The sequence below is a fragment of the Python bivittatus genome, unplaced genomic scaffold (genome assembly GCF_059951505.1).
Source record: "Python bivittatus isolate LINGU-HERP-01145 unplaced genomic scaffold, Pbiv_v1 ctg000250_np1212, whole genome shotgun sequence".
Lineage (NCBI taxonomy): Eukaryota > Metazoa > Chordata > Lepidosauria > Squamata > Pythonidae > Python > Python bivittatus.
Window position 1 is genome coordinate 1,270,712 of NW_028277057.1, and position 24,316 is coordinate 1,295,027.

Genomic DNA, 24,316 nt, shown 5'->3' on the forward strand with positions numbered 1-24,316 from the left:
GCTTAGAGCAGTGTTTCTCAAAGTTGGCAACTTTAAGATGTGTGGACTACAACTCCCAGAATTCCCCAGCCAGCATGCTGGCTGGGGAATTCTGGGAGTTGAAGTCCACACATCTTAAAGTTGCCAACTTTGAGAAACACTGGCTTAGAGGATTCCAACTCATACCTTCTGACTCTTGATGATTAAACTTGCAAACTGCAGAGCTGTATTCCATCTTGTGAAGAGGAGTGATTATTGAGGATCTGAAATAAAGCCTTTTATGGGGCTCTCTCCATGGGAAGGTTAGTTTTGCCTAACCCCAAATAAATAAATGGACAATGTATTGTTCTGTGTCTTGAGTCCATCCTACTTCTGCATTGATTTAAATAAATCTGCACAAAAGTCTCTTATGCATTTTAACAATAATTTTTCTAGTATGCACATCTCTGTAAAGAATTTTATCCAATAGATGTATTTTTGAGCTTTTCCCTTTCTATACATTATTTTCATAAATACACCCTGTTTGCCTAATTATCCTTATGCTTTTTAGGCATTTTTGAACAATTTCCTTAGCAGAATCCATTAAAAAAATCATTTTGAGTATAATAACTGTGTTTCAGTTGAGATGTTGTATGAAGTGGGCAAAACTGTATTCATATTCAATGTAAATCGGATTTCCTTCCCGTCCCTAAAAAGGGGAACTGGATGTGTGAAGGCAGTAGATCAAGACAAAGGATAAAGTACAATAAAACAAAAAGAAGGAAACACACGGGTGATTTGGGGGGACGTCTATAAAATCCTGGTCTCTATGCCTGGAAACGAAATCCTAACAATGCCCTTTAGCAGAAGTACAAAATAATTTAAGCTGGGGGAGCAGGCTAAGACTGGAGAAATATCTAATATGCCTGGATCTCAACAATTAATACAGAAATACTTCAGCTTTTTTTTTTTTTAATTCCCCCCCCATCCATACACACATTGCCACTTTCAACTTCACCCCAATGCCTTCTTTCCGCTGGAGCAGCAAAGCTATATTTGGATTGCATGATTGCAGATTAACAATGAGTTGTTATTTATTTATTTATTTATTTATTTATTTATTTATTTATTTATTTATTTATTAATTTAAGACACTTTATCCTATGCTCTAGCAGCAAGGCCTCTAAAGAAGTTTGCAGAAGATTAATATGAGCAAGGTGTTCCTTGCGGTATCCATACAAAAATCTAGGCCCTCCTCCACCATGGCTCATTTTTATGCATTTGTCAAGGGTTCCCATTGCTCAAGGTCTACCTTGTAGCGGAAAACTCACTTTATATGTAGGGCACATACTAATAGACCGACAATAAACGGAAGACTTATTAAAAAGCTAGATCAGCAATCTGAGCCTCCAATTGTAATATGAGACAAGCAGCATGTTGGAACTGCATCAATGGAATTATTTCCAAATTATGAGGAGAAACTATTCAAGTTTATTCAGACTCCAACTCAAATACACCGTTCATCCCTGAAAGATCTCCTTTTAAGAAGGATTCGTATTAACGGGAACAGCCCCAACTAGAGCAACAATGATGAGGGGACTAGAAAATAAATTTAGCAAAGCTAGAAATGTGTATTTTATTTTTTTATTTATTCAATTTATATAGTTTAGTTTGAGAAGAGAAGACTAAGCAGGGGGGAATTGAATAATACTCTTCAGATTATTCAAAAGATTGTGACATAGAAAAAGACTAAAACTTTTCTCAATCATTCTAGAACAGTGTTTTTCAAACTTGGCCATTTTAAGATGTGTGGACTTCAACTCCCAGACTTCAATGGACTTACTCTTGGCCAGTTCCAATAGATGAAGACTTAGATCAATGTTTTTCAAACTTGGCTACTTTAAGATGCATGGACCACGCATGAAGTTCACGCATCTTAAAGTGGCCAAGTTTGAAAAACACTGTTCTAGAAGGTAAGATAGCAGATTGAGGCTGTGCATTAGGAAAATGACTCTTCCTAATAGGAAAAAAACAGTTTGAAAATGGAACCAATGACATAGAGGTGATGAACTCCCTTCCCTGGAAGAGTCTGAGCAGAGTGTGAGAGATTGTGAGGAGGCTGGAAAAGATACAGAAGGAATGCTGGACATAAGCAGCCAACAATGGAAGAAGAGTTCGTTAGTAGCTTATCTCATAAATGGCAGCTGTCCAGGCTGCCAAAAACTTGAGGAGGAGAGATTCAACATATTCAAAGACACTAATAAATGAGGGATAGAGGTTCCAAGAGTCTGAACTTTACCTCTAATTCTTGCATTAAAATCCCTTATTGAAGCCTGCGAGATTCCCGCTTTCTTGATCACATCCTGCATACTAGACTTGACCCAAAGGCTTGAGAGTCATCTGTTGAGGATATTTTCATACTGAATCCTGCTTTGCGCAGGGAGTTGGGATTGATGGCCCCCATGGCTCCTTGCAACTCCATGATTCTTGGAAAATAATCAATATCCCAACCTGCTCAGGGCCCTGCTGGCATCCTGGCTGCCCCACTGCCTAGCATGATTCCTTCTCCTGCAAGTGTTTGATTCTGATCCCAGGGCTGACATTGGGGTTCTCTTGCCTTGTGGTGGACCAAGTACTATGGCTCAGGTACTGGGTCTGCACAGGCTCAGGAGTTTGTCACCTCCCTGGCTTAGTCTCAGGTAGTCTCAGGTCCACCATATTCAGGTGGTCCTAGGGGATACCTTAGAGCAGCTGTTTAGGTATCTGGTTGTGGGGGGTTCCCACTGAGCCAACCCAGTTACAAAAGAGTTTATAAGCGGCGGAGAAAGGTATGAGGATTCTGGACTGTAGCGTACACATTCCGCAGACTCTGCAAAAGCTCCTTAACCATGGCATTTTGTTCCTCGTCCCTCTCAATACCCAAGAGCTCGATGCCTGAAAGCAGATGGAGAAAGTTGGCAAGTGATTCACAGCCTTTCAGTTGGGATCTGAGCAGGAAATGCTCAACACAGGAAGTCAAGAGAGGAAGGAATGCTGCAACAATAGGATATAGCAACGACACTCCTCACATATCTTGTCTACGGCCAGCATTGGACTCAAACCTCAGCCCCCTTCAGTTTGATGTGTAAAGGGGTTCTTCCCGTAACACCCTGCAGATTATAAAGTAGGGAATAAAGATAAGCATAACGTCAGGGTCCTTGAAAAGCGAAAAATAAGCTTCAAAACATTACTCAATGGCGGGGGGGGGGGGAACCTGCAGCCCCAATTCACCAATGCCCTTCTGTAATGGTATGTGGGAATGACCTTGAGAGGCGAAGGGAGGAGATGCTGCCTAGGGACGATCAGATAAAAGGGGAAGGAGCCTACTGCTGAATAATGGGCAGAGAAAGAAACTTAGAAAGGATCCACCTAACTTACCACACTGTAAAAAGAGAGGACAGGAGATTTGTACTTTCAGGCTTGCAAAATTCTGTTAATGTAGCCTTACAATAAAGTAGAATTAGCTCACCTTTTCATGTTTCCTGTCTGCTCTACCTGGGAGACTGACACCTTCAAACTTCTTTTTGCAGCCATCTGAGCCCCCTTTGATCCTGACTACTAAAAAGTCGGGGAGTCCTTTCCCACCATTTGGAGGCAGGAAACATGTGAAAACAGTAGTGGAAACCCTGAAATAAATACAGCACAATAAAAAAAAAACCCACCTCCAAAATCCAGCCCTACCCATGAGTGTTATGTGCCCCCCCCACCTTTGCAGTTTTCAGGCCTTCAAACAGGTTAAGGGCAGCCCTTGGCCATTGAAAGCTTGCCCACTCCTATAGGACCCAATCTTTAAGAGGTGCTTCAAACAGAATTGGAACCTGGAGCTCCAGCAGAGTAGCAATCACGTTCCCTTCCCCATACGTCATCATTTGTCACAGATGGTGATGTCATTGCTGCCTTTGCCCTACTATTGTGGCATCCAGTTAGGGTGCCAGGGGCTGAGACAGTTCTTTCAACATTCTCCATTGTCCACCAAAAATCACTGGCATCCTCTCTAACCACATGGGTTGGGTAGCCTAATCAGAACAGGGGCCTGCCTTGCCCAACAAGCATCACATTTTTGCTACCATGAGATGCTGTATTGGCTACCAACTTGGCTGGCTTCAAAAAGAGTTGGACTAATTCATGGAAGTCACAGGGATCGATGGCTGTTAGCCTTGATGGCAGTGGGATTGTCTCTGAAGACCATCTGCTGGGAGACTAGTGGGCTTCCTTGTGCACTCAGTTGACCACTGTAAGAACAGATAGCTGGACTAGATGGGCCATGGGTCTGATCCAGTAGGACATTGCTTAGGTCCTTATTTAACAAAGCCTTTCAAAACTATGCATCCTTCCCTCCCACCACACCAACGTAAGTTCCTCACAACAGAGTCCTGCCCTTTCAAATTTGCAGGATTTTTGGGGGGGTGATTGGAATAACCTACATGTAGATCTACATATCTATAGTTGAGGGTTATAGGATTTTTTCCTTTGCACTGTTTAGAGCAGTGTTTCTCAACCTTGGCAGCTTGAAGAAGTGTGGATTTCAACTCCCACTGGTTTAGAGTAAAATCAAGGTGACTCATCTGGACTGAGATTGCTTGCACCAAGGGAAAAACCAAACATTCCAGCACAGCTACATATGATGCATTCCATGGTGTGTCATTTGCCTTTGTGTTACCACAATTTGGATACTTTGGCATGCAGACCTGTGAAACTGGAGACCAACTCAAGTCCTGATCAAATGCAAAGAATTTACACTCACATTTCACTGATGAAGTTGCAGCAGCTGAGAGGCCAGGCCATGCGATGGGGGGAATTGTTTTGTTTATTAATTTCATTTGGTTTATAGTCGTAAAACAATTCAGAACTAGAAACTCAGCAGAAAAAAATATAACTCTCTATCAATCCTGATCCATCTCCTGCCTGCGCTGGAGTGAGGAAAGAAGGTCTGTCAAAGCAAAAGAATAATGCAGTTCTTGATGGTCAACAATGGGCGGCAACTATATTTAAAGCAAAACCAGCCAGCAGGAACACTTAACCAAGTGTGCATGTGTGTGCCTTTGAGTCAGTGTTGACTCCTGGTGACTGCCTGCAGTTTTCTTGGCAAACTTTTTCAGAAGTGGTTTGCCACTGCCTTCTTCCTAGGGCCGAGTGTGTGTGACTGGCCCAAGGTCACCCAGCTGGCGTCGTGCCTAAGGAGGGACTAGAACTCATGGTTTCCCAGTTTCTAGCCTGGTGTCTTCACCACTACACCACACTGGCTCTCCAAGTGTGATAAGTCCCAAAAAGCTGAGCAGAAATGCACCTGTGAGCACTTGGATGGAAGCACCCAGAAACTCCCAGGGCTATAAATTAGATTGAGAAGTTGAAGACCCATCCCTAAAAATGGAGACAGCAAACATTTCCATCCCACTGGCATGGGCTCATCCTAGAAGTCAGTAGGCGTTTAGCTTATCTTAAAGGAGTCTGTTTAATGCTAGTGGCAGTATATCTAGTGTTTATGCACATAAGGGTGAGATGAAGGGGTATCATAGGAATCCAATTCGTTCCATCTATAGCTTGTTCAGTCTTAATGAGGGGTCTTGCCCAGATCTGGAACTTCCAATCCTTCAAGAGGAGAAGCCACACTAGAACACTACCATATGCACAGCCCATGAGCGTAGAGCTGAGCTCTGGCCGCAGCACAATTCTGTAGAAGCAATAAGATGCAAACAGCCAGGCATCTCATCCACCTCTCCTAAATGAGTACCTTAGGATCCAAAGGCACTCCTTTTAAAAAGGATCCCTTTTGTAGATTCTTTAGGGTAGCAAGAATTGCTATCCACTTCTAATCAGACAGCTGGTACAGGACTGGTTAGAAGTGGATAGCAATTCACTTGTACTTGTTTGCCCTTTTGGGGCTCAACCTGGAAATACAAACAATTAAGTAGAGAAATTAGTTGAGAGAGGAAAGAGAGGGGAAGCCCAGGTAAATGGACTAGGCCCCAAGAATGAATCTTTCTTCCCCCATCTATTTTTTTAAAGAACTCAAAGACCAATAGGTATCCTACAGCTTCAACCAGCCTATTATTGTAGCAGTGAAGGCCTCAGAGTAGATGTGGGGAAACCCAGGTTCGAGTCCATCTTCAGTCATGGAAGCTTCCTGGTGTTATTGGGCTTCCTCTCTCTCAGCCCAACCTTCCTCACAGGTTGTTGTTGGAAGGGAAGAAGAAGCACCAGGCAGGCCACCTTGACATCCAGTGTAAAAGGCAGGACATAAATCAAATAAATAAATAAATAATCAGCCACCATCAGTCTGGCCAAGTATACTGCACCACAGAGAGGAGGTCCTAATGGTCCCCAACCGATATAATTAGTTATTATTCCGGTATTAACCAACAAGTTTTGTTTTGTTAGGGGGAGGTTAAATACATTGGAACACATCTAACAGAAAGGAGAACTGTAGTTGGTGCCCAAACTATCATTTAACTGGCAGCCTTGACTCCTGGATTAGCCTAGATTCCTTGACAAGTCATGTCAACTATTTCCACCCTAGTCATGAAAGAGCTGCAATTTTAAGAACTGGTGTGTGTCTGACTCTCTCTCCTTTCTGCTCTGTTTGTCTTACCTGTTATACTGAAAGCCTATGTTATATATAAAAAAGGCGAGATAAAAAATCTAATCGTCATCATCATCATGTGTTAGAGACTGTCCTGCAACTACAGATCTTCATAAAGCTGCCCTTGGAACCAGGTTTGACTAGAAAGCAGGGTAAAAATCAAATGCTTTTAAAAATTAAACCCGAGCAGAATAGTTTCAAGAAGTTCTCTGCACCTCTGCAGGGAGCAATTTCCACTCACCCAGAACTGCCAGAGCTATTACTAAACATTAATTAAAGGCCCATCTTTCGACAAGTTAGGGAAGAGGCAGGGACTGCTTGCATTAATTTTAGATATTCACTTGATCTTCTCCATCCATCAACAAATTCTTAGTCTGACTGATTTAAAATTACAATAGGCATATACAAGAACATTAAACAGCCAATTAAGAAAAGCAGTACAGCACAGTAAGATGAATTATCCATAAACGCTGAATATCATACAAACATCCATATGGAATTAAAAAACTCAGGAAAAACTATAAAAAAAGCTTTGCTGTGGATTGAAATGCACGGAAGATAGGTGAGCACTCTGTGGGAGGAATAGAGAAATAAGTTCGGTGCTGGACGAGAGACCTGAGATGGTAAGGAGATGTGGAAGGAAATCCTCTAAGACTTTCATGCAGGTGCAGAGATGGCCTTATTTTTAGAACCAGTAATATGTGATGTGATAGTGGTAGGGCTGCAAAAATAGAATCAAAAGATTACATGTGGCCCACGGTTTCAGACCTCTATGATATGCTAATAGAAAGAAAACCAGATTCTTGCCGGATTCATGCATTCTGCTAAGCATTCATGCTAGTTTGGTTCTGGCTTTACCTGTTGTGCAAACTCAGCTAACTGGAGTTCCTGCTTAAACAATGGTTTAGTGCAATTATGTAAATCCAAACCACAGATCACTAAATAAAGAGTGAAAAGTTAGAGAACCAGAGGGTTTGATGGGAAAGGATTTTGAAATGTTGGTGATGGGGCAATCTGAAAAAAAAACAAACCCATAGGCAGATTCCTGAAAAATAGAGAAGAGCGCACTGTAGTTCTGCTTGCCCTCTTGTCCAACAGTGCTGCAATGTCTCGCGAATAAATCAACTGACTGCCATTCGCATTTTGATGGGAAACACTTCATTGCTATGCTTTCTGAAAGACTGAACACTCGGAGGTGTGCCTCTCGAACATCTGCTTTTATGTGACAGACAAAGCAGCGAGTAATTCAGGCAATGTGTTCAGTAGGTTGCATTTTCAAGAGGAAACCACAAGAATCTCATAACTTGGCAGTTTTTTTCAGCCAAAAAGATAATGACCAAGAACAAACTCTGCATGCATTTCAGGACCAGAAATTGCAGTTATGCCAGTTATCCTGAAATAAGACCTGAAATGTTTCTGCCTACCATTTACTCCTTTGAGGAGGTTAAAGAAATAGAGAGTCAGCAGCTCCTGGAGAAATCTGGGAATTTCACTCATTTCTAAAATGGCTCCATCAATTTTGCATTATGACCTTCTTCTTTGTGGTCCTCTGCCTGATCCAAATCACCTTAACCACCATACAGTAATAGGCTAGTTCTCCATAAGAAACTTCTAAAGGGATAATCTCAGTGATCTATTACTTCAAGCACTTTTTGTGGATCAAAGTAAGACTTGCAGGTGACTTATCATAACCTTCTCCAGGTTGGTCTCCTCCCCTCCCTAACAATTGAAGCTAGAACTCCTTGACAACCTGACCATTTTTGTTGGGAATTCTAGAAGTAGCAGTCCCCAATCTGGAGGACAGGAGGATGGAGAAGGCATCAGAGAATTCACCTCTCCTGCTCAAATATTACTGTAACAAATTTAAATGACCAGGATGAAAAGACTCTTGGACCCAAAATACCAATGGGAGGAGTGTATGTTGAGTATTTCTTAGAAGACCAGCAGCTCTTTCCTTTGGCTTTGGGTATCACAGGTTACCTACTGTGTCGAGTCCCTCAAAGGCAGGAAATTGCAGAATATTCTTCACTCTGACCAAGAAGCTACAATTTTATTGTATGAACTTCTGCAGGGACATAAAAAAGTGGAGTGGAGTACAGACAAATCCCTAGCACATCACTAACAAGATTCTAACTCAGCAAGGTCCCTGCATACCAACTTTCTACTTAAAGGCACATGTAGTTTTGCATTTATACAGAGAAGCACACGTACACAGAAAAGGAAACTCTTACAAACTAAATTCAGAGCTTGCATCATTCGTTCTACCGTTTCGTGCTTCTGTGGTACATTGAAATAAGGCCATAGGGAGGACAAGAGACATTTTCTTAAACCTTTCTTCAGCTACCATCTCAATTCCAAGACACACGCATAAAGCACAACTTCTGACGAACAGGAGGCCTAATCCACCAGAAATTCCTCTCCTGTGCAAGACCTGGAGAAAACTAAGCTCCATCGCAATGACCAGCCGTTTCAGCTAGGCTTGAGCAAGGTGGTAACTCTGAATTAAACCCTCTTGACCAACTCAAACTCACCCAGCCTACCATGGTCCACCTTACTCTTGCTGCTTGCCCTACTCAAGCACATGACTGAGGAGGGGGATGAAGGCAGCTAAAACGATAACAGAAACTTTTAAAGAATCCTCAAGGACTGAAAACAATGGAAGTTTGCAAGATAAGAAACCATCTGTCTGGATGGTCATGAAGGCCCCTTATCCTGTACCCTTGTCCTTCCCTCAAGCTTCCCACCAAGAGCGACATTTCAAAGGCACTAAAAAGAAACAGAGCTAGGCCTTCCTTTAACAGTCAACATGAAATTACCCAACAGAATCACGAGACATTTAAAATTTGTCCTGTGTGTATCTTTCTTCAGGGAAAATGAAGTGCCATTTGGTTTCAGTTATTGTGTGCTCACCTTTATGCCATTCACAAACGTAAGATGCCACTTGATCAATGAGAACAATTCCCAACCAGGTACATAACAGAGACACTAAGCTTAAAAAAATTAAGCATTTATGTCTCTTGAACATATACAAAACCCACCTCAGTGGAAGCAAGTTCTTTACCAAGTTCAGCCTTGAATGTTATCCTAAGTCAGACGGGCAACTTGGAATTTAGGGACTTATTGAACATGGCCTTCAACTTAATTTCAAGAGCGTTTTGCAAGAAATCAAAACTACTTGCCCTTTCCCTTAGACACCTTCTGAGAGGCAGAAAGGAAGGGAGGCAAAAGGAAGAGAAAGAAGCCAGGATGACGTTGTGGTTAGAATATTAGAATATATCCGTGGAGATGAAGATTGAAATCTCTACTCAGACCCCAAAGCTCATGGATTGCTTTTGGTTGGTCTTTCCCAACTTATCTCACAAGTTGTTGCTGCAAAGAAAAGTTGGAAGAGGGAGTGTTCTATATACCACTTTGAACTCCTGGAGGAAAGGGAAGATATAAATCTAGTGAACAGGCAAGATAAATCGGTATCAGAAGGAAAAAAAAGGGAAGGTGGGGAGTGTGTCAAGGAAGTCCACTCTTATCTCTGGCACACAGCTCCAGGATATCCTTAAGGAATGTAGCTCTTGACAGAAAAACAGATTGTTTATTCCTGCCTAATTCAGGCTAAGAAGGAAGGAAGGAAGGAAGGGAGGGAGGGAGGGAGGGAGGAAGGAAGGAAGGAAGGAAGGAAGGAAGGAAGGAAGGAAGGAAGGAAGGAAGGAAGGAAGGAAGGAAGGAAGGAAGGAAGGAAGGAAGGAAGGAAGGAAGGAAGGGACTTCCATGCCATGGAAAGTCACCGAGCACCTATGGCAGGGTACACAGAAAGCAGTCTTCTCAATAATGAGTCCTAAAGTTCTACCATAACAGCCTTGTAAGATTTACCCACCAAAAATAAATTTTAAAAAATCACTGACTGGATTCATGTAACGTTTGCTTCCCTCCTGTTTATTTAATAAACCATAAATGGCTGGGTTCATGTATCACATTAAGCCCAAAGCAGATGCACCACATTACAGCTGAAGGGGGATGTGTGATTTGGGTAGAACCATCTAACTGGAAGGGCATCAAAGGTCATCTTCCATTGCCTGCTAGTGTAGAGTGGGCTCCTACAGCACATACATCATGTGCAGCAGCCTGAGCATCAAGAAAAAGCACATGTATTCAAAATACTCATGCTGATAGAATTCCCTTTTTATTCTCTATGCCTCTCCTCACTCCCTTTCAAGTTTAGGGACAAGATGGTTACCCTTATTTGGGGGTCCTGCACAATAGGAGATTCAGGGTTTTTTTTCCCTTAAGAACCATCATACTAAAAGGTATAATTACCTTTTAACATTCCATCAGTCCTGCTCTGGAATATCCTTACAATCAGGCAGAATATCCACTCTTAAAAAGGATCCCTTTTATTAAGCACTGGCGCAACTCATCATAGACCACCCTATAATTTCAGTACTCTGATTCACAAGCTTCGTAAACTTTTCCAAGAGCTACGGAGAACAGTCTCAGCCAAAGATTAGCGCGCAACCAAACATTTGGATCCTACCGGCTCATAAGAATGAGGTGCAGGTACCTTGGATAAGAGTTAGTTGGACCAGTTAAGAGCTAACAAGCAACCAGATCCCAGCACCCACTTCTCTCTAATCAATTAAAGAGCCACAAATAATAGAATCCTTAATGTGGAGCCTTCCAGGTGTCTTGAACTATAAGTTCCATCACCCCTAGCCCTTATGGCCAAATGACACGTAGCATAAGGATGCTGGAGGCTGTAATTCTACACATCTGGAAAGCATCAAATGAAGGAAAACTGTGCTTTTAGAATATTTGGCTGTGCAGAAGTGTCTGAAGAGGGAAAGTTCAGACTTCTGATCTGGATCAACAACCATTTTGTAATACTGAGAAATGCAGAGCACCAATTCTCACTTCTACTTGATCTCAGTTGAGTGCAGGCAACGACATTTGCTTTCTTTTCTTCTTTTAAATAAACAAGACATCGCCAAATCAAGAAGATGGTATAGTAATAACCACAGTGTTACAGGGAAAAAGGTGCACGTTTTGGAAATACACAGCCCCTTGTCATTTTAAGGAGAGGTGCTACATGTTAAAAGGTCCATACTTCTGTCCCCCCAAAAAGATATTTGAAATCTATTAGCAAAGAATTACTTTGTTAATGTAGCTTAAAAAAATGGAGACCAGATCTGAATAAAAGAATGAAAAGAAGCATCCCATTTTAAAAGAATTGATGAAATTTAGTCCTGTTGGTGGAATGTTGAAATCCAAGTGGCTGAAGGCCTCCGGAGCCTTTTAGGAAGAGACAGAACATAAATTATAAGTAGCCCAAAACGTTTGACACCGTCTAACAGGATTAAATAACAGGCTCTCGTTGGACAGGATAAGGCCTTCCAACTTTGCCAAGCTAACAGTATGGATTAAATTTCTGTCTCCCATTTTGTATCCTAAATTGCATTATTGTACCCCTGGTTTTAATGATGGAAATTGAGCTTATTATGTATTGCAACTAGAACTATTTTGCTGCACCTCTTTTCTTGGGGGCACTGAACCTATCAGTGACTTGCTTCACACCCACAAATTCATGAGGCTACTGAGAAAAATTGTGGCTGTTCTCAACAAATTCAGAGGCTACACTAAGTCTAGGAAGAAAAGTAGCATTAAAATGACCTGGTTTATGAAACACAGCCTACCTGCAACTTAAAAGTGATGCCCAAAAAATATTTACTAATTACAAAACCAATGGATGTCCCAACGCTTCCCGAGAAACCTCAAAAAAGCCACTACTCTCTCCCAAACCTGTCTCACAGGCTTTTTCCTAAAGATAGAATTAAGATAAACGGGCATGCAACACCTTGCATTTCGTGGAAGATGAAAAACGTGACGAGAATCCACGAAGACAGGGGGACGAATCAAAAGCAGCTTTAAAAAATTAACATGGGAAGCCAACATATGATTTCTCCTATATTCCTCAGGAGCTCAGGTAGAGACTTTTACATAGCAGGAAGAGAATTGAAGGGAGCAATGTTATCTTCTCGTGCACTAAATCAGTGTTTCTCAAACTTGGCCACTTTAAGACGTGCGGACTTCAACTCCCAGAATTCCCCAGCCAGTAGGACTGGCTGGGGAATTCTGGGAGTTGAAGTCCGCACGTCTTAAAGTGGCTATGTTTGAGAAACACTGCTCCAAATGGTGGGAGCAGAATCAATAGGAAAGGATCTTTTGCTGGACATTTTCCAGCAGCAGCTAAACCGCTGCTTGCCAGAGACGCTCACAGTGGTGCCTGGCATTTGTAAATCCTGCACTGAGTGGGAGCACGACTTCATAATCCTCAGGATTATTTTTTATAGTTCTACAAAGCCACGGCACGCTGTTTCACGTCTTATGGCACACCGTGAACTTTTACAGATCATAATGCCGGCTGCAGAGGAAGGCAAAGAGAATGGCAGTGAGCAACAGATGTGAATCGCAATTAGAGGCAAGGCCTTTAATCTTGGAAGTCTATCACATCCAGTACATGAAAACAGGGAGCAGGAACATTAGATCTGGCTAGGGCTAAGAGTGGCCAGGCATCATGTGCTCTAAGCCCAAGACTTATGTATTTATTTTTTTATTACATTTATATGCTGCCCATCTCCCCCAGAGGGTGACTCTGGGTGGTTCACAATTAAAATCAAACATTAACTTAAAATAACACACCCCTCTGCTTTGACACCAAAAGGAGATGGGTAATGAGGCCAGTGAGTACCCAACCTGCTGAATAATTTGCACTCCAATCTCACCTTTTCATGCGAGTCAGATTATTCTAAAGGCCTTTTTTTTTTTTTTAAGGGAGCAGGAAAAAGAGAACAGGAACAGCAAAACTCTTTCTGGCAAAATCTGCCATGAAATTAGAATCTAAGAAATCAAAAGTCTAGAGAGCTGAGACTCAAGAAAAATTGACCGACCACAGAGCGGGTTTGGTCATTTACTCCAGTTTTATAAAGAGTTTACGGATTTTCAAAGAGTATACCATTTTTTTTCTTTTAAAGGTACAACAGATTGTGATTTGCCATTCTTCTGGATTTTTTAAAATACTCTTCAGGCTAGCCTTCAGCTTTGTAGGCAACTTGACAAGGTTATACACATCGTACAGAAAACAGGAAAAATCAGAAGCTGAGTCTTCATAATTTATTTGCTTTTATGACTGTGCTATTAACTGCTACGTTTTAAAATCAAACAGGAAGGATATAAATTACACCAAGGTGACTAAGAAACTGGGCTGGAGATTAGGAAATCTCTCATTCAAATCTCAGTTGTACTGTACTAAGAACTCACTTAAGTCCCTTCCATCAATAATATGGAATATAATCAGATCACACATGTGAGCAAGCTAGCAATACCTAGATTTCTGGATGAAACCTCATCAGCCTCAGCCAATGGGATTTGTAGTTTTAAAAAGTGCAGCAGGCAACAGGTTATTTGCTCATGAAATAGAAAACTTTAAACATGTTGCAAGTATGTTTAATTTTTTACACGTTTGGAATTTTTTTCCAACTTGGGAACATCAAGATGTGTGGACTTCAACTCCCAGAATTCCCCTTCCTTAAGGTTTCATGATGATCATAGCAAGAAGGGTTTTTCCTGACCCTGTCCAGACGTTTTGTCTTCAAGTATTTCATGTAACACAGCAAAAGTTGTGCTTTTGCTGTGAACCACCAAGTTCAAATCTTCTCTTTAGTATTAACTTGCTCTCTCCTCTGTCCCCAAATCTGGATTATGAGAGATACTAATCACTGCCCCATGTTAAAGAACTATTGCAAGCATTATAAACACTGCAATTCACTCTAGAAATATGGTTTTCTGTTGTCCTTTTTTCAAAACACTAATATACCCCAATAATAATAAGCAATCAGAGAATATAACTACCCTTCTCTAAGGGCATTCTATATCCTTTTCTATTTTACCAGCTATGAAAAATCAATGAAACGATATATTATACAAAGGGTATAATCACCATATGCATATCTGGGAATAAGCCCTTATGAATTTAATCAGGTTTTTGGAAGAATTGCCCTGTTAGTTCAGAGCTAATATTGATATAATCTGTTATTTATTTTTTTGTTTGCTTGTTTATTTCTTGGTTGCTTTTCATACTACCCATTATCAGAATGAATATAAACTTAAAACATATTAAGGCAGTGAACAGTAATATCCAAGATCTTATTATGACCAAAAGGTATTTTTAAATGGAGAACAACATAATTTAATTTGACCTAACAAGGCATACTTGTGGAAAGGGATGAAGGGAGAATTCCAGATAGAAAACACCACTGAAAAGACTCACCTAATTTATTGAGAGCAGCCAGAAGAAGCCATCTGAAGATACAGGTAGTCCTCGCTTAACGTCTGTTCATTTAACGACAGTTCAAAGTTATGACGGTCTCAGAAAAAGTGCCTTACAACCTGTACTTGCACTTATGACCATTGCAAACCATCACACCACCACTGCAGTCATGTGATCGGAATTTGCAACCTTTTTTACGACAGTTGTTAAGCGAATCGCCATGTTCACTAAACAAATCACGTGGCTGTTAAGCAAATTCCAGCAAAAATTGTCCATTGGAGAAGCTGGATTCACTTAACAACCATGTGATTCACTTAACTACTGCAGTGATTCACTTAACTACTGTTGTAAAATAGTTGTAAAATTGGGTCCGGTCAGATGGTGACCTCCTTAATGACCACCCCAGTTAATGACCAATTTTCCAATCCCTATTGTGGTTGTTAAGTGAGCACTACCTGTACAGTCTGGGCAAGTATTTATGGGAGGAAATGATTCTTCGGGAACCTGGCCCCCAGCTAATTAGTGCTGTAAAATTTCACATCTAGTACCCTCCCCCCGAGAAACAGGCTGAAAGACAGGGCAAATCACAAAACACTGATTTAAAAAGCCTATACAAAACAGCCAGCATGATTTAACCTCTCCCATTCAAGCAATTCACCAGAAGAGCTACCAATAACAATACATAAATGTGAAATGCATAACAGTAAGCGGAAACAGCAAATTGTAAAAACAGAATGAATAAAATCAGCATAATCGGAACACACTATCAAGACTAAGAATATAAAAGCAGCTAATCACCTGGAACAATTGTAGTTTCTACAGTATTGGTTTTATATGCTTTTATATGTTTTAAGATTGTATTTGTTCTTTCTGTAGTTTTCAATTGTTGTAAGCCACCCAGAGTCATGCATTTGGATGGGTGGCCTTATATATCAAACAAATAAATAAGTCTAGGAAGACATCCTAGAGGGTAAGCAGATGAGTCTTCCTTGGGAGCACCACTATTGAAAAAAGCAACATTCCCCATCACCATTCAGATAACAGGGAAGGGCCTTTGATAATAACCTGTACAAATCCCCTTAATTCAGTGTTTCTCAACCTTAGCGACTTTAAGATGTGTGGACTTCAACTCCCAGAATTCTCCAGCCAGCACGCTGGCTGGGGAATTCTGGGAATTGAAGTCCACACATTTTAAAGTCCCTAAGGTTGAGAAACACTGCTCTAATTTAAACCAAAACTTACATTTATTAAATCTATAGGCATCATGCCAGCCACCATTCTCATGCCTCCAATGCCCCCACTAAAATGCAAATATTCTCTAAGCCACTCAAATCTTGAGACTCACCAGCAGCTCTACCAGCTACTACATGAAAACTGTATTGTGGATCACAGAGCCCAGTGAGATCAGCGACTCTGGCCTTTCCAAGTGTGAACAAGCCTCCAAACCAGACCCAGGCTGTCTCTGGGGGCGCCATTACCCATGGCTAATTTAATTATGGCTTATTCAATTAATCCAACTATTTGGGTTTGCATGACACACTGAACTATAAGTTAACGATGTGGGCTGGGATCACAGGATGCACGATGCTAAAATTTAGCTGGCCATTTGTGGTTGTGTGTTGGAGGGACACAGCCACATTTTACCAACATCAGGAGGAGGAGGAGGAGGAGGAGGAGGAGGAGGAGAATGCTGTTTAAATCACTGTAATCCAGGAAGAGAACAGGTTAGAGTCATCGTGGCTGTGTTTACACGACACACAGCAGCACAGCTGCCCACTCATATTTTATTATAACTGGTATGTAAAATAAATACAAGGTGAGGGAGGGTGGGGTGATTCCTACTTTGATGTCTTAGGAAGCAGAATTCTGTAGATAAAAAGTTAATTTTCCAAAGGTTTTTGATACAGTTGAATCAATGTATCTGGTTGCTCTGAAGTGAGGATATCAGATGCGAAAAAGCTGAGATTAAGAAAGAGACAAAGCCTTGAATCTTCGTCTGGTTTGCAAAGCAAGGGACATCTGAGAGGTGTGATGGGAGGGAACGTGATGTCCAATGCTCTTTATGGGGGTATCTCTCCTTTGGAGGAGTCTGCCCCCCCCAGCAAGGGGGGCTCCCACTGTCATGGCCTTTTAAGAACTGCTTTTTCAGAAGACTTTTACTGTATAGTTTAATCAGGGTGGAATCACTGGTGTCAAAATGGTTTTATTAATGTGCACTACATTATATTACTTACATATTATTGTTTGAAATTGTATGTTGCTTTGAGTCCTAGTTAACCAAGGTGACAAATAATCCCGTAAATAACTAAAAGTAATTTAAAAAAAAACACTAGCATTTCAGTTAGCAGACCGTTAGAGGACTCTGAATACAACAGGCAAATATTTCATACTGATACTCCCCTTTCGCATTTAATCAATAAAATTCACTGTATCCCCATAAAAAGTCTGGACAATTCATGTTAGTCCCATCCATTTCCGTCAGGACACAGAAGACATCACTCCTTGTTAAATATTAAAATTATATGCCATGCATCAAAAGAAGGACAACACCGGATGGTGTTTTATAAATAGAGGAGTCCAAATTACGTCACACTGAGCCGTGGAACCAACTCTTTTCAAATTTGATCTATTCAGATGAATGAAGATGCAGCTGTCCGGGTTCCCATCTGTTTATTTTACTGTTCTGATTTATCAGCCCAATCCCTAGAGCCCAGGGCAGGGCCCATAATAAGGAACCACAGAAAAAGAAATAACGTGAAGAAAATACACCCTTCTCTGGAGCAGCCTCCCCCCAGATACCCAGCTGGGCCAACTCCGTTAGCTTTTGGAAAAGCGATTAAGGCAGGTCCTGTTTCGGTGGGTCTTCAAAGTTGCTTTTTCTCCCTCAAGGAGAGTGAACCTTTATATGGATTACGGTTGGTCCTTGGTGTCTGGGTAATAGACATTTGTTGTTGCCGTATTTTGTTTTTAATCCTATTACTGTTTGTAAGTCTGTAAGCCATCCAAGGTTCACTTCTGACCCATGTGGCGTTTAAGCCTAGCAAAAAAATATGAGTTGCTGTTCCTTCCACCAGCTGGATCTCAGGAACGCTGGACCTCAGTTTGCTCGTTCCTACCTAACCAGGAATAAGAGGTATGGCAAGATCATGAAGAAGCTCTAATTTCACAATATCGAGAACGCTCACTCGTTTCGATCACGTTCCATGAGATCTATTTTCAGCTAGGAACGTGCGACCCTGCGCTCTGGAAGTCCGACAGCCGCCAGATTCCAAGCTTCTGGAAGCTGGAAATGCAGCAAATCTGGAAGACCCCAGGTAAGGGAGGACTGTTTAGAATCCTAGCGGGCTGGATAGAGATTAATGGTGGCTTAATCTCACCCTGGCTGGAAGGGGATTTGAACCTCACCTTCAAAGACCCAAGTCACCTGTATTTCCTGTGCAACCCAAAGAGACAGACTCAGTCGGAGGAATAAGCGTGCTGAGGAACTGTTGTCCTTGTATACAGTCCCGTCAGGCCGCCACAAAGGACAGAGCCCTGCTTCCACCACCACAGGGCTGAAATTTTAACAAAGAAAACCACAGAAGTTGCAGCAACGGCGCACACACACTATGCAATTATGTCGGTTGCAATGGGAGGCTTGTTTACCGGGGAGGCAGGGGAACAATGCCCTGGGTTTTTGTTTTTCTTTTACACTTCCGTTGTCGAAGTTTCACGGCTTTTCAGCTGCGAGGCCTTTTAAAGGCTCTGTGCCCGACAGCAAAGCCTGTGAAGTCGCCCGCGTTCAAGAGGACCTACTTTTCCTGCAGATCACGTTCGGACTACGGGGCCCAGCATAAACCAGCCCGCATAGCCGCTGCTAGGCATTCTGGGAATTGTAGTCCTAACGCATGGCGGGGGGACCCAACTGCAAAGTTACGGAACGGTAGTCTAAGCCGAAGCGTTTCCCCGTCTTGCCGAGTCACCTCCGCTCGGCGGCATTCACCTTCCAGTCCGGATTGCGCTCTTCGATCGGGCGCCGGCTACCAGGAAATCAACTGCAGCGCGGGGAGCGCTGCTAGTCAGGGGAGCCGCCGGCTCCTTTAAAAAGTTTGCTGATACAAAGTTACTCGCGGCGGCGGCGGCGCCGAGAAATGCCTCCGCTTTTGCGGGAGTTCCCGGGCCGCGCGCGCCGCCGCCGCCGCCCCCGCGGTCCAAGGGGCTTCCCCGGCCGCGCGAGAGATCCCGGCCAGCGCGGGCAGCCCGCGAAATCCCGGGTCGCCGCTGCCCCAGCCCCTCCCGGGGGAAGGCGGCTCAGGACGCCGCTCCCCGAGCCTGCGCCCCGCAGCCCCCGCCCGAGCGGAGGAGGCCAGACCGAGCGCGGGGGAAGCGAGGGCTGCCCCGCGCCCGCCGGCGGACTTACTCTTGTGCCGGCCACTGCCCCAGCTCTGCTTGGCGATGCTGGGGCTCCGGATGATGGCCCGCCCGGCGGACTTGAGCGCGTCCATGCCAGACGGAGCCGCGGCGGCGCCGGCGAAGCGCTCCTCGCCTCGGAACGGCTCGCAGAAACTCTGCGCAAACTTTTTCCCTGCGCGGGCCGGGGCCGCCCCTCCGTCGCTCCTCCTTCGCCGCGGGCAGCCGAGGGAGCGCGCGGCAGGCAGGCAGGCAGGCTCCGTCGCGAGACCTGGCCGCGCTGGCGCCCACAGCCGTCGCTCGGTCTCCTCGCCTCTCGCCCGTCGGTGCCAGGCAGCGGGAGGCACCGCGCGCGCCCCGGCCCTGCGCTTGGCGGCGGCGGGAGGAGGAGGAAGCGGCTCCAGCGAGGCCGGGCCGGGCCGGGCCGGGCCGGGCCACCTCCCCCCCCCCCGGGGCCTTGAGCGCGGCGGGCGCCGGGGATGGGTTGAGCCCCTTCGAGGAGCGCCTGCGGCTGCTTTGCCCCGACGTTCCCGAAGAGAGCGGGGCGCGAGGACTCCGGGAAGTTGCTGCTGAAGTGATGGCTAGGAGGAGATTCCCTCGGTGGGCAGGCAGAAGTTGCACCGACTTTTCTCCAGACTGTTCGTTGCATATACATAGATATCAGTGTTTCGCAACTTTAAGAGGTGTGGACTTCAACTCCCAGAATTCCCCAGCCAGCCCACTTTAAGAGGTGTGGACTTCAACTCCCAGAATTCCCCAGCCAGCCATGCTGGCTGGGGAATTCTGGGAGTTGAATTCCACACCTCTTAAAGTTGCTGAGGTTGAGAAACTGCTGTGACAGGTAGGGCCTCAATTCAGCCCAAAGTATACAGTCTCCTATGAGGAGCATTTAAAAGGTCTCAGCAAGGTCCTACTTTTTATTCCAACTATTGAGAAAACTTCCAGATGACTAGGGAACAGGCTGTTTCTTCTTTTCTGGGCTGGACAGAAGAAAGGAGGAGATTTAGTGCAGCCAAGCTGAAATTCCAAGGACAAAATCGAGAAACTGCCGTTCCTGTCCATCCAAAGACAGGAAACAGATGGTGCCAGGCTGCAATTTTGGTCACATTCATCCATGAATAAATCTCACTGAACCCAATTGGAGTTACTTTTCAATAGATCTAAGACTGCTGGAAAATTAGATCCTGCTGGAGACAAGACCGACTGCAGTTTGCACCCAGGCTGCAGACATGAAGACACGAAAAATTAGAAAATCTAGTCATCCTAAAACACAGCAGGCTGTAAGGCGGAGAGAGCAGCAGAAGAAACTGTAGAGGTTTATTAGGAACCTGCAGATAGATTTTAAATATTATGCTTGGGCCAGATGATAATTTATATATTTGGACTTTGCATCACAAAGTTCCCACAACAGCTTCTTAGACTGGCTGCCTTTCAGCTCTCTCTACACACACCCACACGAATGTCAGCTGATTTCCCACAGCATACCAAACCTCAATCCCAGTTGAACAAAACAACCGCTGTTTTCACATAAGATGCTGTGCCCAAGTTAAGAAACCATAACACAATGTTCACAACTTATCAGAAAAAGGACTACATTCCCACCACAAGCTGAATCACAGACTGCCCACCTGCATTTTAATTTAGTCCAGCTTTTTCAACAAATGCAGCACTCAGTTACGGGTATAGGATGGCTCACAATGACATCATCATGGCTTAACTACGGTTTATTTACTTATTAAACTTGATCAGTCTGCAGTTGGCTGACTAGTTCCGTGCAATATAAGCCATAGATTATAGTTTATAAACCACAGTGAATGCTTGCATCTGTTAAGCTAAAACCAAACAAGCCACATTTTGACTGACTGTAATGTATAAAAAAGGCCAGCATGTTCCAGCTAGAGTTTTAAGTTGTGTGTGTCTGCATGAATGACAAGAAATAAGACACTTAAATGATGGCTGCCAGATCTGGGCTGCAGAAATTCAGAGGGCCAGTAGATGAACATAGAAGTAGGAAGGGACATTAAGAGATCATCAAGTCCAACTCCTTGCACACTGCAAGATTCACTACACCATCCCCATAGGTGAGTATCCAGCCTCTGTTTGAAAACCTCCAGTGAAGGAGAAGAAACCATTCCATGCAGTAACCTGTTTCACTGATTGACACTCAAGAAGTTCTTCCTATTGTCTAATCTGTATCTACATCCTTGAAGTTTCATCCTATTTGTTCTAGACTTACCCTCTGGAGCAGAGTTTCTCAACTTTGGCAACTTTAAGATGTGTGAACTTCAACTCCCAGAATTCCCCAGCCAGCATGCTGGCTGGGGAATTCTGGGGGCTGAAGTCCACAAATCCTAAAGTTTCCAAAGCTGAGAAACACTGTTCTGGAGCAAGTGAGGATAAGTCCAAACCTTCTACAGGTAGTCCTCGCTTAATGATCGCAATAGGGACTGAAAAACTCATCGTTAAGCAGGGCAGTTGTTAAGCGAGGTATCATGTGACTGCACCTGATTTTACAATATTTTTTGTAGCGGTCATTAAGCGAATCACTACAGTTAAGTGAATCACGTGTTCGTTAAGTAAGTTACACGGTCATTAAGTGAATCACGTGGTTTCCCATTGATTTTACTTTCTGGAAGCTGGCTGGGAAAGTCACAAATGGTGATCATCTGACCCCAGGATGCCACAACTGTCTTATTTATTTATTTATTTATTTATTTATTATTAAATTTGTATGCTGCCTATCTCCCCCAGTGGGTGACTCTGGGTGGCTCATTAAATGCAAGCTGGTTGCCCAGTGCCCAGATCACAATCACGTGACCTCAGGGGCGATGTGATGGTCATAAGTGTGAGGACCAGTCATAAGTTACTTTTTTCAGTGGTGCTGTAACTTCGAATGTTTGCCAAACGAATGGTTGTTAAGCAAGGACTACCGGTACAATGTGACAGCCCTTCAGGTATTTGAAGACAGCTCTCATGTCCCCTCTCAACTTTCTCTTCTGCAAGCTAAACATACCCAGAACTTTTAACCGTTCCTTGTAGGACTTTTACCATCTTGGTAGCCGGTCTTTGCACTTGCTCCAGTTTAACAATGATGCAGAACATTAACTCCTTGTTGCCATCTAGTGGTACACAGAAGTTTTGCAATCTAGATCAGGTAACCCTATCTTAATACCCTAGCCTCTAAAAAGATGATAGCCAGAATTCGTTGGCAATGGCCTGTTTCCCCCCACTTCGTAAGAGAAGGGAGCAGACAAAGTGGGTGTCTGTACAGAGAAGTTGGCCTGTGCTGGAAATAAAACTGAAAGAGGCCGGGCACTACGTTTCCTCTCTGCAGGAAATCAATGCCCTAATGCTTCCCCCAGGAACTTGCATTTAACACAGAATGCTCTGCCTAATTACACTGATGACATAATGGCTGCGTTTACACAGGAGGCTGAACAGAGTCAGTCGAAAACCTCTACTGCATTTGCACAACACAGTAAGCTGGGTGAGGTGGCTGTGTTGTGCATACTGAGCCCATTGGGTCAATCTGCACTTGAGTGTGTTGTACAAAGCCAGATTGTGGGATAATTTATTGACTGAGCTTATTTATTTATTATCTTGTATCCTGATTATATTTTGTACAACTCAAGGCAAAGTACATAATGCCCCCTCGTTCTATTTTCCCTACAACAACAACCCTGTGAGGTGGGTTAGGGCTGAGAGGGTAAGACTGGCCCAGAGTCACGCAGCTGGCTTCCATGCCTAAAGCAGGACTAGGACTGACGGTCTCCTGGTTTCTAGTCCAGCACCTTCTCCGCAACATGTACGAGCTTGCAATCCAATCTGCCTCACCAAGTTGATCTTGTAAGGTTAAATGTGTATCGGTACCCCTATGGATACCCCTGTAAATTCCCAGAGGAAAGACAGGATATAAATGCAACAGAGCAATCCAGGGAGAAACAGTTCATCAAGATGGTCTCATCTCTTGAGCCCTTCTGGAATAATAATAATTATTAGTATTAGTATTAGTATTAGTATTATATGCCAATTCTGGGTGGCTCACAACAATCAAACAATAAAATCAATAAAATGTAAATGATAAAGATAGATAAAGATAAAAGATGGCAAGTGTGATGAAGTGAGGAGTCTCACACGCCCTCATCGAAGGCCTGTGTGAAGAGGCAGGTCTTCATGGTTCTTCTGAAGAACAGCAGAACGGGGGCCATCTGGATCTCAGGGGGAGCCTCATTCCAGAGGGCAGGCGCTGCTACAGAGAAGGGGCGCTTCTGGGCTCCTGATAGATGGCATCGTTTCACTGAAGGAACCCAGAGCGCGCCAACCCTGCTGGATCGAATCAGCCGGGCAGATGTTATGGGAGACAGGGGATCCCTCAAGGAACCAGGCCCTATGCCAGATGTTGAGGGATAAATGAGGGGAAGGATCTTCACATGCAATCCCTATGCTGGCATCTCGCCTGGTCTATTTTTAGGCAAACGAGTCTCTGTTTAACCCGTAACCACCGGGTTAAGCAGACACTGAGCTGAAAGTTAAAGGGGCTGATGCATCTTAAGCAATCTGTCGGGGTGACGTTTAAGACACACAGGTGAGTCCCTCTTGCCTTCTCAGTCCCTTCCTAGAGATGCCTTGAATACTTTTATTCATCCAAGCATTTGGGGGTTAAGCCCCACTGGGCGTTTTGTATTATTGCTATTATGCCTCCCTTAAATGCTGGAATTAGGTTTAAGAATGGTTTCGACATTAACAGTCTGTGTGTGTGTGGTGTGTGTGTGTGTTTGTTTTTCAAGATAACACGGCTGATTGCTGCGAGGAGGGCTGCGTTTGAAGCTGAACCACCGGCAGGATGGAAAATGTTAATTAAATCAATTCTGCCCAGGGTAGTATTAAATGAATGGGATAAGTCTCATAAATAAAATACAAATACTAAAGAACATAAAATAAATGGGTAACTTTCTAGGTATCCTAGAACTCCAGACTTTGTGTTGAAATTCAGAACGCTTCTCAGTTTAATGCTGAATTTAACTGTGCAAAGAATC

General features: G+C 43.5%; 1 protein-coding gene across 3 annotated transcripts in view; it reads right to left on the bottom strand.

Moving 5' to 3' along the window:
- The window catches only part of LDLRAP1 (low density lipoprotein receptor adaptor protein 1), a 71,848-nt gene extending 51,935 nt beyond the window's left edge, over positions 1 to 19,913 (bottom strand). Inside the window, exon 1 of one of the 3 annotated variants that reach the window (XM_088140939.1) lies at positions 19,291 to 19,913. In XM_088140939.1, coding sequence (XP_087997065.1) covers positions 19,291 to 19,375 — 85 coding nt within the window. In that variant the 5' untranslated portion in view covers positions 19,376 to 19,913. Of the gene's footprint in view, positions 1 to 18,873; positions 19,097 to 19,290 lie in introns of those variants that run through there. The other 2 variants (XM_088140938.1, XM_025163509.2) reach the window with 2 other exon arrangements.
- Between the last annotated feature and the right edge of the window lie 4,403 nt (positions 19,914 to 24,316).